General features: G+C 49.3%; 6 protein-coding genes across 6 annotated transcripts in view; 2 read left to right on the forward strand and 4 right to left on the reverse strand.

Annotated features, from left to right (window-relative positions):
- The first annotated feature begins 720 nt into the window (after positions 1-720).
- Positions 721-4,652, forward strand: FOXG_14329 (uncharacterized protein). The gene is made up of 3 exons (XM_018394398.1): positions 721-4,005; positions 4,061-4,268; positions 4,327-4,652. Exons 1-3 carry the CDS (start codon positions 890-892, stop codon positions 4,522-4,524), a joined length of 3,522 nt encoding a protein of 1,173 aa, XP_018254522.1. The 5' UTR covers positions 721-889; the 3' UTR covers positions 4,525-4,652.
- Positions 4,653-5,078: 426 nt separating this feature from the next.
- Positions 5,079-5,810, reverse strand: FOXG_14330 (uncharacterized protein; the record flags this gene model as incomplete). Its single annotated transcript, XM_018394399.1, has 1 exon — positions 5,079-5,810. The coding sequence occupies one exon, from the start codon at positions 5,808-5,810 to the stop codon at positions 5,079-5,081; it is 732 nt and encodes a 243-aa protein (XP_018254523.1).
- Positions 5,811-6,283: 473 nt separating this feature from the next.
- FOXG_14331 (uncharacterized protein) lies at positions 6,284-8,056 on the reverse strand (the record flags this gene model as incomplete). Its single annotated transcript, XM_018394400.1, has 1 exon — positions 6,284-8,056. One exon carries the CDS (start codon positions 8,054-8,056, stop codon positions 6,284-6,286), a length of 1,773 nt encoding a protein of 590 aa, XP_018254524.1.
- Positions 8,057-8,710: 654 nt separating this feature from the next.
- FOXG_14332 (uncharacterized protein) lies at positions 8,711-9,487 on the reverse strand (the record flags this gene model as incomplete). The annotated part of the gene is made up of 1 exon (XM_018394401.1): positions 8,711-9,487. One exon carries the CDS (start codon positions 9,485-9,487, stop codon positions 8,711-8,713), a length of 777 nt encoding a protein of 258 aa, XP_018254525.1.
- A 1,626-nt stretch (positions 9,488-11,113) lies between these two features.
- On the reverse strand, positions 11,114-13,005 carry FOXG_14333 (uncharacterized protein; the record flags this gene model as incomplete). Its single annotated transcript, XM_018394402.1, has 3 exons — positions 11,114-11,905; positions 12,007-12,742; positions 12,788-13,005. The coding sequence occupies 3 exons, from the start codon at positions 13,003-13,005 to the stop codon at positions 11,114-11,116; spliced, it is 1,746 nt and encodes a 581-aa protein (XP_018254526.1).
- A 567-nt stretch (positions 13,006-13,572) lies between these two features.
- The window catches only part of FOXG_14334 (uncharacterized protein), a gene marked incomplete at both ends in the record, with an annotated part of 2,147 nt that continues 1,519 nt past the window's right edge, over positions 13,573-14,200 (forward strand). Inside the window, one exon of the mRNA XM_018394403.1 lies at positions 13,573-14,000. Within this exon, the coding sequence (XP_018254527.1) occupies positions 13,573-14,000 (428 nt within the window). The remainder of the gene's footprint in view (positions 14,001-14,200) is intronic.

Here is a 14,200-nt window from a genome sequence, read left to right on the forward strand (position 1 = left end):
GTAACGTAACGCGTTGGAGCGGGTAATTCCGTCACTGTCTGTGGATCTCGTTTAATGGATATCGTGAGAAGTTTTACCCATGCTACCTTAGCCGTTGACCCTGGTTGGTACCCTGTTGAGGTGTGAAAGAACGAAGACCAGGGATCTACAATACCCGCTTTTGCTCCATTGACCATAATTTGGCCAACCATAGAAAAGCGTGCGACGAACAACTCGAGCAAACACCGGGAGATGGATCCCGCCAAGACCGAGAATATATGTTCCGCGGCCCCAAAGAGTACTAGCATCATGAGAACCAACAGGTATCCATAATCGTAACGACTTCAGGCCGAAAAAACACTGAGGACCAACAAAAGACGCACGGAATAGCCTTTTCCAGGTCAAAGCCAAGGCGAAGAAGGTGATGGACTCGCGGATCAAGGCAATGTTCGGCACGTTGAAGCCGATAACTAGGGTGTGAAATGCTTTTTGCCAAAGCTTACTACTCCATAATGGAACAAAGACACCCAGTAAATGACCGAACTGCAGAAATTACTGTTTCAGCTTGCTCGCTGCGCAAGTTAGTCATGAAATTAACCTTCGAGTCAAGCATGTTCCCGCTGTAAGGGTCCGTGACGCCGAGGGTAAACTTCTTTCCGAAATGGGACAACACAGGGGGCCTTCTCCGGTTGTACTCGAGTAAAAGTGTTATTCAAGATAAATATTCTACTACCTTTGTAATTATTGCCTATGTCAAGCAATGGTCGAGTCGCAGCTGATCAATTGCCTTGTTACTCTTTGTTCTTCATTTGTCTATACAATCGCTCATTTATTGTCACTCTTTTGATACACGTTTCCACTTAGACATCATCTTTCTTTTGGTTAAACAATACTCGTTCTTATCTTCATTATGAGGTTGACGTGGGCAACCAGTCTGGTTGCTCTACTGCTCACCTCGACCCCGTTCACGGTCGCAGAAGACATACACTGCGACAAGAACAAGCCCTGCGAGGTCGGTTGCTGTGGTACCAATAATGTCTGCGGCACTGGTCCAGACTACTGCAGCAAGGCCAAGTGCATCAACAGCTGTACCTACAAAGCTGAATGCAATCCAGGCAAGTGGGATTCGCAGTACTTCAACGCTACCAAGTGTCCCCTCAATGTGTGTTGCAGCAAGTTTGGCTTCTGCGGTACCACTGAGGAGTTCTGCGGCAAAGAAACTGTCAAGAGACCCTCCTGTAACATTGGCTCTCAGTCAGTCAAGCGTGTGATCGGTTACTATGGCTCTGGTGGTGCAACCCGCAAATGCAACCCCATGATCCCCGACGCTTTCCCTCAGGGCATTTACACCCACATCTACTTTGCATTCGGTAGTATCGACCCCAAATCGTTCAAGGTCGTGCCCGCCAATGCAGGAGATCAACAACTTTACTCTCAATTGTCTTCACTCAAGACTCGAGACTCGGGTCAAGAGCTCTGGTTGTCTATTGGCGGCTGGGCCTTTTCTGACAAGGGTTCTCCAACAGCGACAACCTTTTCAGACTTGGTCAATGCCGATGAGACACGTCAGAACGTCTTCTTTGCTAGCTTGACCCTCTTCATGCAGACTTGGGGCTTTACTGGCATTGATATCGACTGGGAGTATCCAGTTGATAAAGACCGCAGTGGCCGTCAGTCTGACTTCAAGGCCTATCCAAGGTTCTTGAAGCGACTCAAGTCCGCTCTTGGTGACTACAAGTATGGCCTTTCTGTTACTCTTCCCACTAGTTACTGGTATCTCCAACATTTTGATCTAGAGAACATTGAACCATCTGTGGACTGGTTCAATGTTATGAGCTATGATCTTCATGGAGCATGGGATATCGGTAACAAGTGGACGGGCGCGTTTGTTGGAGCGCATACCAACTTGACTGAGATCACGAGCTCGTTAGATCTTCTCTGGCGTAACAAGGTCTCTCCGTCTAAGGTTGTGCTGGGCTTGGCATTCTACGGCCGATCTGTTACACTGGCAAGCTCATCCTGTTCTGAGCCTGGTTGCCCATACCTTTCAGCAGGAGATGCTGGGTGCAGCGGTGAAGCTGGAATCCTGTTTAACAGTGAGATCTCAGATCTCATTCGTGAGAAGAAGCTCAGGCCCAAGCTGTACAAGGACGCTGCCATCAAGACAATCCAATGGAACAACGATCAATGGGTTTCGTACGATGACAGGGATACGTGGAAGCTTAAGGCCAACTTTCTCAAGTCTCAGTGCCTGAGTGGCGTGCTGGTCTGGGCTGTCGACTATGACGACGACAAGCATTCCTACTCCAACGGACTAGCAGCAGCACTTGGTATCAAGGTCAACGTTGACTCTGGTAGCGGCCTTACTATCAAACTACCTGATAAGAGAGAGGATTCCCAGGACTTCTGTTACTTTACCAACTGCGGTCAGACGTGCCCCAGCGGCTATACGGAGATCGCTCGCGGCGGCAAGGACTCGGAGATTATGCTGGACGCCACAGAATGCTTGCCGGGTCAAGATCAGGTACAGACGCTTTGCTGCCCCAAGTCTTCCAAGGTACCAAAGTGTCAATGGAGAGGATACCAAGGCAACGACCATTGTCCGGTTGGCTGTAACGCAGGCGAAGTCGCGGTCGGCACTCATCACCAAGGTTGCAAGAAGTCCGGGTGGCAGACCGCTTGTTGTGAAGCTACTGATTCCACTGGGCCTTGGTCCAAGTGCGGATGGACAGTAGATTGCTACGACGACGACGACTCCACGTGTCCCAAGGGCTTCTCGTCCTTTGTTGTGGGATCTCGAGGCGGTTTTGGTGGTCAGAAGAGTTGCAAGAAAGGCAAGAAGTACAATTACTGCTGCACTGAGACTCCCAAGCCTTTCAAGAACTGTGAGTGGGTTGGCCATGAGGTATCGTTCCCCAATGAACAGGCTTGTACCAATACCTGTCCCCATGGGTCCACTCGCATCGCTGCGCAGGATATCAGCACGTCATGGAGTACCTCTGGCTACCTTGCACATACTGACAAGTGCACCTACGGCTTTGAAGCATATTGCTGCGCTGGCGACAAGGAATCTGACAAGGACGAGCGCGACATTATAGTGTACCAGGACAAGGACGCAAAGGAGTTTGACTATGCGCTGCAAAGATTTCTCAGAGATCCCGTCTGTCCTGACGAAGAGATTGAGTTCGGCGGCGATGATGGGCTGAGTACCGATGAGGGGCTCAGCGCACGGAATCTTCTCCTGGGTCGCGCTACAGACAATTCAGCGGTTCTAGCTGTGCTCCTTCCCATCATGGGAGTTTGGGTCACGTCTCGAGAACCACGCCTGGATTTGACGGAGATTTACAACAGGGACGTTAGGGCAGCTGGGTATGCCCAAAGCGCTGCCAACCTCACCACGTTTCAGCAGCTGCTGTATCAGAGCGACTGGAATGGCCGACCCAGGTACTCCGGCAGAGCTGTCGCCAGGATGGCACTCTGTGATCTCGCCGAGTCAAGAGAAGGTTTGGAAAACCTAGCTACAGTTCCAGCAGCTCTTTGTGAGGTTCCGTCGAGCACCGGCTCTGAAGCTCAAAAGCGAGATATTCAAGCTCGGACTATCAATGTCAACGTTATGACAGATCGGGGCAAAGGCGGGGTCCAGCCAAGTGCTGCATATATTTTCCAAGCAATCAAAGCCGGCCACCTAAGCTTGCATTATTTGCGCTGGCTCCCCCCGAGCCCAACGAGCCGTCAAGTCATTCTTGAGGTAGCTTACTGGATTGGACCCTCTCCTGGTGTAGAAGATCCAGCCAACTCGTATCGAAACCTGTACCGCGATCGCAGTCACCGGAACGCCGTAGACCGATGGGTTGTCTTTCATTTCCACATCCCTTTAGATGCCAACACCTTCTGGACGGAGCCGAGCGGCGTGAACGATTACTACCTTGGTGTCTCGTCCTTTGGCATGTATCACAGTCAGGGTACCCATCGGCCAAATCCTCCTCGAGGCTACAGAGGACCAGTTGATTACCGAGCCGAGTGGGTGTAAGTACGCCTTCTACCTGATGGGTATTATAGTGCTAATATGTTTCTGATTCAGATACAGCAGCTCATACGCTGGCGGCAGTTCTAACACAGGAGCTCTGACGAACTACAACCAGCGACGAGAACCTTTCAACTGCAGGATTCCGGAACACGGACCAGCGCCAGGGCCAGCCTTTTATCTTGGCCGCGACTATACTTCTCAGATCAACGATTTAATTACCGCCAATCGGGATCCACAATTGGCTGTTCTTATTAATGAGTTTGTACGTATCTGTGCTCCATTTACTTGCAGCGGGCGGTCACTAATTCGACATCTGTCAGGGCATGGGGCTTCACCAGGCGGGCGTTTTTAGATCTGCTAACCTAGCGAGGATCTGGCCCATCGCCAGGAACGGAAACCTGCCCCCAGCAGGGAGCAGCTGGGGTGATCAAGAATACAGCCCTGGTCCCCAGGCTTTTCAAATCAACTTTGACCTTAACGGAGCTCGGGTAAACAACGTACAGAATGCTGATCCGTAAGACCATTTGTATCTGTGTAGTGTTAGGTCCCGGTTAGAGTCAGTGGACAATTGTACATAGAATATAGAACATACAATATACTCGCCGTGATCACCGTGTTCACCATTCACGAATGTTGGCCTTCTAGATAGCGTCACTTGCAAATCGTGCCATTGAGCGAGGTCGATAATTAAACTGGAAGAAGGACACAGACACCTACCAACATGCTTTCAGAAAAGCGATATCTATCTGGGAGGTGGTTTAGTTAGCGTTGTATTCTACTTTTGCTTAAAAATGTTACCTCTCCTATTACCTTTACTTTTAAGCTTTGAGGAAATGACTGCCGCATATCACTGCATCAAGTAGATTTCGAAGCCCAAGAGTGTAGACAATACATGTGTGAACCAGTGGCACGCTGCCATACCGCATTTTGAGGAGACAACAAATGATCGCGCTTTGACGAGTATAGCTAGAGAGACGAAGACAGGAGGCTGCCCCTAAGTTGGGTTGGGGTATGAGTTTATTTGTGTATCATAGCCTCGGGTGGAAGACAAAGTCGAATACAATAGTGTCCTCTAAGCTTCTTTGTCGCATTCTAATGAACGGCGTGGGGATTGGCCACTGTAGTGCTTCAAGAATTGGCGAATCTCCGAATATGACCCTGTATTGTTAAGAGTCAGATCTCCAGGCCAGACATAATCACCGAGGTCCTCTTCAGGTCCATCAAAGTCAATCGCAAGCTCAGTTCGCATCGAGTTCAGCATCAGTAGTTGCCATAGATCCAACAGATAGCCTGTTGGGATCCTCATCCATCCCCAGCCTCGGTGCCCTCGTTTCCAGTCCAGAGACACCGCTTTCACAACAAATTCGCGCCCAGAAACATCTTTCAGTGTTGATTCATCGGCAAGTAATACATAGTCATGGATGCTAACTGACATGACTCGATCCTTATCGGTGTTTTCATGCCGGCAGAATTTGCGAATGCCTTGGACATCAAGCCCATCTAGTAGAGATTTATCGGCTCGAGCATCGAGATAGAACAAGTCCTCGAGTATGTCGACGTGGCGTTGATCTGCATCCTCCCGACCATCGTAGTGTCCGAATGCCAGTCTTGTCTGGTGTTTCAGAGCATATAGAAGCTTGCCCCAAGCCTCGTCTGATCCTGGGCCGTAATATGTGCGATAGATGTCGAAACCCCATTGCTGGTAATATTGAAGAATGTCGGGATCCTTGCTCTCCATCTGTTGCATCGCAGGCGGTCCGGGAGGCCAATATTTAGAAATCTGCTCGACCATCTTTTCGATCATCTTTGCGGCGGTCTGGTTGATTAAGATTCGGTAGTTTCAGGCGTGGCAGCAAAGGAAAGGAGCGATTATTCCAAGTTCAGCCGTTAATGTCGCAGTGGTAAAAGAGGGTAAGTTGGCCTTTCCCCAAGGACCAACAACTTATAACCGACTGACGACTCATTCACGGAACACTATTTATCCGCACGCCACCCAATCCGCCGTCGTTGATCCATAAAGTCAGGGTATGAGTTCACTTTTGAGCCCTGTTAAAAGATTCCCTGTAATACCCTGACATCAACATGTCTTAAATGACACTGGTTGGAAAGCTCCTCAGTGCGTTATCACACAGGGCTAAGCGGTTGCCACTGTCAATCACAAGATGATAGACGGCGAATCGCTGCTAGGCAATAGCAGGGAAGAAAGATGCGATGGACCTCTGCTTTCTCCGAATCTAATTTAGACATCCAATTCTGAAACCAGTCTATTTTAATGCTCTAGATCTTATGTATCCTACGAGCGCTTCCTCGCCCCCTCCCCTTTCCAGTTCGCCTCGGGGGGCCATCGAGCTCTTTCCACCCCTGCCTCGTTTTATGACATATCTGTCTTGGATTCATTCCCTCTGCGTCTGCCAAGTCCATCAACTCGACTCCCCCAGCTTCCACAAGTCTCGATAGTACTTCCTCCTGGGCCCTGATTCTCTCCGGCGCTTTGTACCTCTGATCACGTCCCAAGTACGTACCAGCGGCAGCTCGGTGAAGAGATGTCTGCCCATTCAAGTTCTGAAGTGCAGGGTCGCCGCCGTGGCGAAGAAAGAATGATACAGCATCGTCCCATTCTAGATTTGCCGCTGCAATATGCAACGGCGTGTTGCCAGCCTTATCCGTGTCGGCCGTAGACGCGCCATGAGCGAGTAACGTTAATAACGTAGCTGCATCAATGGGTGCCTTGCCGAAGTAGTAGTATCTAACTCTGCCACTATCATCCAGACGAAATCGGGTGTGCAGAGGCGTTTGACTTTCTGTATTCCGTATGCCAGCGTCGCTACCCCTGGCACACAAGAGTTGAAAAATAGGGCTGTACATCTTATCGTGTCGACTCGGTGACCGGGTGGCGTAGTGCAAAGGTGTATTTCCATCGGTATCCGTGGCATTGATAGCGGTTGGGTCTAGGTCTAACAGAAACTCAATGATATTCATAATGTTCCGTGCTTTATCGTAGATAGCGTCTTTCGAGTATCCAAAGTTTTCCCTTGGCAGGTGGCTTTGAGTCACCCAATGAAGAGGAGTACTTCCACGACTATCTCGCTGCCATAGAACGTCTGATACGTCAACCTCGGAGCCTCGGCAATCAATGAGAGTCTTCACAGCTTCGAAGTTTGCGTGGGTACAGGCAACATATAGTGCGTTAGCCTCGAAAGTGCAGTCATGCAGATTCCAAAACTTCTCATCCCACGGGCCTCTTTGCACCTTGGTGTCAATACTGGCAAAACCATCAATGAGTCTTTTGATTAATCGTGAACCTGCCCACTCCACAGTCAAAGTGAGGACTGTGTTACGTATCTTTTGGTTTCCATACAAGACATCGGATGCGCACGCACCTCGATCTAGTAGCAAATTCATGGTTGCTTCGCTTGCCGCAGCTCCAGGTCGTCGTTCTTGTAGAGAAGTAGGCAAATAGAGGTTAGGCGCCGAAGCAGCTGACAGTAATGCAGTATAACCATTTGAGTCTCGCTCGTAGATGCTGGCGTATCGTGGCTGGTTATCGAGTAGGAATTTGACCATGTCGACCTGACCGTATTTGGCGGCTTCATTCAATAGTTCGAATTCTTGAGATTCGAATCTAATTTTTATCTCAGGATCTTTGCCCTTCGTACAGTGATGCAGAAGGATTTTGAATACACCAAGACCTCCTCCCTGCGCCGCCCACTGTAAGTAGTTAATGTTCATACCGCCGTAAGAGGCGCCACCGTCTGAAGAAGAGCGTCTGTCTGGGACGGCCCAGAGATCGTTCGCGAAGACCGGCTCTATCGAGACAGCCCAAGGTGCAATTGTGAGATATTGTTGAAGAGCCTTGGTGTCGTTCTGCTGAATTATTGTATACAGAAGGCTAAAGGTTGGCTTCTCATATAGAATTAAACCATCCGAATGAGGCATCGCCATGGGTACTGGCCAAGGTCTCTTAAGTCCTTGACTTTTGTACTCAGCGTTTGGGTTTTCAGTGAAACGGTAATATGGCGGCTCATCTTCTGTATCGGTAGAGGAAGACATGGTCATAGATAGATAGTTGGATTAGCTGAAAGAACAGGAAAAAGCCTAACAGGAGACTACAATATTATGTGTTGGTCGGTCATGGGATATACTTATGTAAAAGTCGGTTAACATTCGAACTTCGAGAAGTGGGGTTATGGTTAATGCGGCGAACCTGGTCAGGTCCGGCGAAAGAGTCACAGCCCGAGCTCAAATTACGTACATAAATGGAGCACAAGTAATTGTAGATGGGTCAACCACCAACAAGGCCTGAGGCACTACAGTTGTTGCATAATCATGGCACAGCAAACCCACTAACTTCCTTTGTTTTCTTATTCTTTATCTGGACAATTGATAATTCTCTAATTGTGCCATTCATTCGAGATGTGATGTATTTAAAGTTATATATATATAACTTAGGTAGCTGCTTTATCTACATAACCAATGTGCAGGTGACTCTACTCGCTTGTTATACATCGGCTCTACTTTGAATGTCTGCCAATCGGCTACCCGCTCTCAGCAGTTTTTCTGCTGAAGCTGAAAGCGGATGAGAAGAGTCGGGGTTTAGCTGTATCGGTATGATGCGATAAATACTTTATGTGTACTTGTATCAAAGGTAACTAAGTGTTCTTGTATCTTAATCAAAGTCTACCGAATGGGTCTCTTCATTCTTCCTTACCACATGTCATCCTTTTGGCCGCTATAATAAGGCCATCCGCGAATTTCGGAACATCTTCCAGTATCTAAAAGTGCCATGTCCCCAGGCCAGATACTTTCCTCAAGTTCTGCTTCAGGTTCGTGAAAGCGAAGACAAGACTCGGTCCGATGTTTATTCCACATCAGAAATATCCAGAGCTCTAACAGATAGCCTGTTGGGATTCTCATCCATCCCCATCCCGAGTAACCATCCCACGACAACGAGATAGTCTTGACGACGAATTCGCCGTTTTCTATATCCTTCAAAACAGCTTCATCGGCGAGCAAAACAAACTTGAACAGATAATCTGCCATAGCTCGACCCTCGTGGGGCCTTGTGCTCACGTGGTACTTGATGTTGCTTTCCTCTCTATCCGTAACTTTGGACTCTTTGAGCTTTTCAGCGTTGCAGAAATCCCGAAGACCTCGAACATCGAGACCATCCAGACGAGAGGGATCCTCCCGGACATCGAGATGAAATAATTCCTGAACTCGTCGCCTATCATCTTGGTCTGTTTCCTCCTCGTCATCAAACGCCCCAAATGCCAGTTTAGTCTGATGTCTCAAAGAGTATAGAAGCGCCTGCCAATGCTTATCGGACTCTTTACCATAGTAGGTACGGTAGACGCTAAAAACCCAGTCGCGGTACCTTAAGTGGTGGAAATTATCGGGGTTCTTTCTGCCTCCAGGTTCCAGCTTGGTCCCGCGCGGGAACAGCCAAACCTTATCCATCATGTCTTTAATAATGTCAGACATCTTGACAAAGCTTGAGTATGAGGACGCGTCTGATGAAGATTGTGTACCCTTTCGAAGCGGGTGTCAGAGGTGTTGATTGATGGGTGGTGTAGATATCGTATCTGGATGAATGTGAACTCAAGAAGAAGGTTACAGCAAAAGTTGGAATTGGCTGGGATGATTTGAATGAAGCGAGAACAAAATCATGTTGGTTGATATGTTTTAGATAAGGAAAGTCACGAGGAGATAGCGTGGTCGATTCGGAGTATAAATTCCCCGGCATAGCTGAATGTGGAGTGTGATGAAGTAAAGAGACATAGCGAAGTCATCATCATTTACAGGCAAGCTATAAATCTCTCGAATTGTCCCGTTTACTTGCTATATGTTTGGGTTTATACATATAACTGTAGATCAACTTAAGTAACTGCTAAAATACCACACAATTAAAGTAGCAGGTGAACTGTCCTTGCTTGCTATATATCAGCTCCACTTCAAGTACAGGCCGACATGCCGATGACTCACTCCTAACGGCCAAAAGATTCTGATTTTATGTATTTACTGCTCAATGCTGATGCCAGCGCTCGCAATAGTCCAGACCATTTGGATTATTAGTCCAGACTGTAGATCAGGGCAGGGAATACGGACGCCCGGTGTGGACGCTAAGAACGCTAGGTTGTTGGTATGGTGTTACAAAACCAGGGCACCCATGATTGTTGCTGTACCAACCATTTTATTTTGGATATTTCCGATCAATTTATTGGTGCGATCCGATCAACACGGCTCGTTTCAAGGGACGCATCATCCTAGCCGTCAATCCACGAACGCCCGTCGTGGATTGATTGTTGATTTTGGATTGCAGTCTGGACTAATAGTCCAAATGGTCTGGACTATTGCGAGCGCTGGCTGATGCATTAAAAAGCTCAACGTCTCTTCGATGACTTGAACAATTAACAACGATGCCTCCCATTCCGACTAAACATAGGTCACCCTACGCCAATTTCGTTCAGGGTCCGAACGAGAATCATGATGGCGAAGAACCTCCATATATACCAATGACTCTGGTTGATCGTAATGGATCTGTTCTTTGCGAAACAGATCAATTTGATCTCCTTCTTCTACACAGCTTTATCCCACAGAAGCCTTAGTGCACTAAGGACCCTTCTTTCCTACTACGAGAAGGTTACTGGACCACACCAAAGAATCACCTTTCGAGAACGTGGATTTACCCTACTCAACGAAGCTGCGAGACGGGGGTATCTTGAGGTAGTCGAATTTTTACTCAATAACCAGCCACGATATGCTAATATTCATGAGGGAGATTACACCGGCTGCACTGCTATTGCTGCTGCCTCAGATCTGTATTCAACGAGATACATCGAGGCGTTCAATTGGCAACCTTCTGTTGACAAGAACGAAGCTGTGATGAACCTGTTGCTGGACTTATACTGAGGTGTTAGGGTTGGGTTTGTCTATTACTACAGGTGAGATTAAGTCCCCACTATCGCATATGTGATCCAAGCCCCACTTTTACATATTATGTGATTCATCTAAACTCACAGGTGATACAGACCCCAGTCCCTATCACATATGTGATCGAGTCCCACTCCTGTCAAATATCAGAATCCCCTCTTGACTTCTTGGTTCCTGTCAATCAGAATTCTCACCCTCTTCTTCCCCACTTCCATCATCATCATCATCGTCAACGTTACTATCTTTGCCGTCTTCATCATGATGATGTCCGTGGAGAGTAGACTGTCGGCGAACCAATGTTGTTCCAGCATTAGCATCTCCTCCTGTAACACTGCCCAATTCCTCTATAAAACCTCGTGGAGGTATACAAACACCGAGCAGTTCTGGAATGGATGTTTTTCGCAAGCTGTGTAGATCACCGTCTGTAGCCATCTGAACCCCAGGGACTCTTAAGTCCCTGGAAAGATCTTGCATATTATTGCCAGGAAGAAGGGGCTTCAGGACGGGCTGGACGACATGCTTGTACGATGCCTCACAAATCTCCAAGAGGTTGGGGAGCTCGTCTGCAACAGCAAGCGCCATGGCACGGAACTTATCCTCTTTTTTAATGCGATCGGTTGGATGAATCTTGTTATAGCACGTAAAGAGGCTCCTGGAGACAAAGACATAAATACCGGCGCCAAAGACGTCTGCCATCACTGTTAGTGGTCGCCAGGCATAGATCTTCTTGGCCGAGGTGCCTTCAGGAAGACCGAGCTTCCTGCTGAGATACTTGGCTATCCTCGTTGAAAGTGCCAACCTCGCGTTAGCGTCTATTCCGTTGTTGGCGAGAAAGTCTTCGATGTCTCTATTTGACCCTGTCGCGGCTGGGCTCGACCAACGATCCCATTCACGAACGAGCGACACTTTCATATCGATCAGTCGAATGTCGTCGATCGTCACCATGTCGGGGCTGTCGTGCTGAACGGCCTGAGCCCAACGTAGGGTGAAGCTGGATAGTGTCGCGGGTGGCGGCCATAAAGGTGTGTCAGTGCATCAGCGAGCCGTTTCTGACCTCGGCCGCCGAATACCTCATGTAGGACGGCGGTACCTATGACGCAGATCTCTTGCGAGGACAGTCTGCCGCCAAAGTCCCTTTCTTGCAGCCTTAGGGCAACGGCTAGGGTATCGAAAGCCTCATCTCCCTCCTCGGGGTGGTTCTTGAGTCTGCTTTTGGCTCGCAGGGCCTCCACCAGAGTGGCTGGCTTATCATACCCGCCGAGTGCCTGCTTTGGTGCTCGCGCACCGGCGCCCAGCCGTACCACAATGGGTTCATCATCGGTCTGAGGGACCTGTGTGAGAATTAGACTGGCAGATGGCCGTGAAGGGATGTCGCCGTCTTCGTTGTCTCGATAATTGTTCAGCACATCCGGCAAAACTTGGGTGGATGCCTGCGCGCCTGGTACGGGAGGAAAGAGTGGCTTCTTCACACGACTCACATGATGGCTTTCCGTCCCCGAATCGCCTTCCTCGCCACTGGCCTGGACACAGTGCTTGGCAAGCTGGTAAACTAGATGCTCCGGTATACCCTTCTTGACGAGGGATGCGTGCCACTGGCCGACAAACTTCTTGAGCTTCTTCTCGTATCTGGAGAGGGTCTTGGGCAGATCAACGAGATCCTGATCATCCGGCGCCTCGGACGACGGCAATGTATGTTGCGTTAACAAGCCAGCAGTGACTGCACTTGATATGGCGCGAGAGGTGGAATCCGGAAGGAAGCTGGACGGCAGACTGCTGTGCGCGTCGGCGTCAGGATCCTGCCCAGAGCTAAGTGTCTTCCTCGACAGAGGCTAACTTGACCTAGCCCCTGACGCGTCAGGGACATCAGCAACGAATAAGCTCGTGTCCGAGGACACTGGCGAACCCTTGTCACGTCTGGGAGCCGTGGTACCGCTGCCATCCACAGCGTGGCGCGCAGACGATCCGAGCTTCCCGGATCGAGGTCTGGACGTGCTAGAAGAGTTACCGGCATAGTTGGGCAAGCGGACACGTTTAGTAGACTCTGCTGTGACAGCAGAGGCCGGAACCATTGTCCTTTTTCTGCCTCTTGATGATTATGACTTCTTTCTACGGCCTCCTCCTTCCTCCTGTTGTAGATGAGGGAGGAAAGGGGTTAAAATGAAGCGATGAATGTATTCGTAATCTTCCAAGGCTGCTGGGGTACGTCATGCTACGGACCCTGCTTAAACGATCTCGATTGGTCTCCTTGTTTAGAATGTCCCTGTTGCGACAGGGATATGGATCTATTATATGCCGGAACTAACTCTCTATCACACATATGATAGTATGCTGGATCTAATAAGCATAGAAGGAAATTACTTAAGTTACATCTAATTTAATAATAGACTTTGGTGCTATAGATGTGTGGAAATTTAAGGGGATATCTGAGGCCTCTGTCATTTGTAAGTTTGTTCTATTGTTGACTTCCCTAGACTTAGCCCGTAGCATCTTCACAACAAAGCCCACACACCTTCCTTTGTCATCTTACTTTCTTGGCATGCAGATGTTAAGAAAGTAGCCCTAATTACACCAATCTTCTGAACAAGTGCACCACAACAACCACAATCCTGCGCTTCGCGCAGCCCACGGCGGCGGCGATGGCATCCGCCACCTCCTGTCCGCCTATTGTCCCGGACCCTTTTGACCTGGGAATCCATACTCCTGCCAATCTCAATCGAGGAGCCCGCACTGCCCTCTTACAAAACAGCCCCGCTGTCGTGAATGGACCTGTTGGGGTCCCGCCCGTCTTCGGGAGGACGGCTCAAACGCCGTCTTCGCCTCTCAATGCGATCTCTACTGCTGCGGCCACAGAAGGGGCCCAGCTCGCCCATCCTGCCCCCTCCTCTGACCCTGCCCCGACTACTGAACAGCAACCAGTCTCCCTTATTGAAGCAGCCACTAAGCTCGCACGCGACCGTGAGGAGGAGTACAATGCGAAGTTGAAGGTGTTTCAGGCCTTCTGCGCTAAATTTGAAGAAGCAGCGAAACAGTTCACCACTGGGCCTGAACGGGAGTTCGCCCAAAGGTTTGCCGATAGCTTCCTGGACTCCTAGAATCAGGCGCTCACTGACGCCAAATCTGCTCCCGCGCCTACTACCTACAGCGCCATCGCGGCCTTGCCCCCGGCTGCAAACAACGCCCTTGCCCACCAACCCCGACACCATCAACAACAACGTCAACAACAACAGCCCCCTCATCGCCAGGGACAACCGATCATAAGCGCCC

The sequence above is a fragment of the Fusarium oxysporum genome, chromosome 15, assembly GCF_000149955.1.
Source record: "Fusarium oxysporum f. sp. lycopersici 4287 chromosome 15, whole genome shotgun sequence".
Lineage (NCBI taxonomy): Eukaryota > Fungi > Ascomycota > Sordariomycetes > Hypocreales > Nectriaceae > Fusarium > Fusarium oxysporum.

What these genes read in the sequence shown, in the direction of transcription:
- FOXG_14329 (XM_018394398.1), top strand. Translation starts at nt 890, where the DNA reads ATGAGGTTGACGTGGGCAACCAGTCTGGTTGCTCTACTGCTCACCTCG. An exon ending in GATTACCGAGCCGAGTGGGT is followed by an intron (nt 4,006 to 4,060) that starts GTAAGTACGCCT and finishes TTTCTGATTCAG; the next exon opens with ATACAGCAGCTCATACGCTG. An exon ending in CTGTTCTTATTAATGAGTTT is followed by an intron (nt 4,269 to 4,326) that starts GTACGTATCTGT and finishes GACATCTGTCAG; the next exon opens with GGCATGGGGCTTCACCAGGC.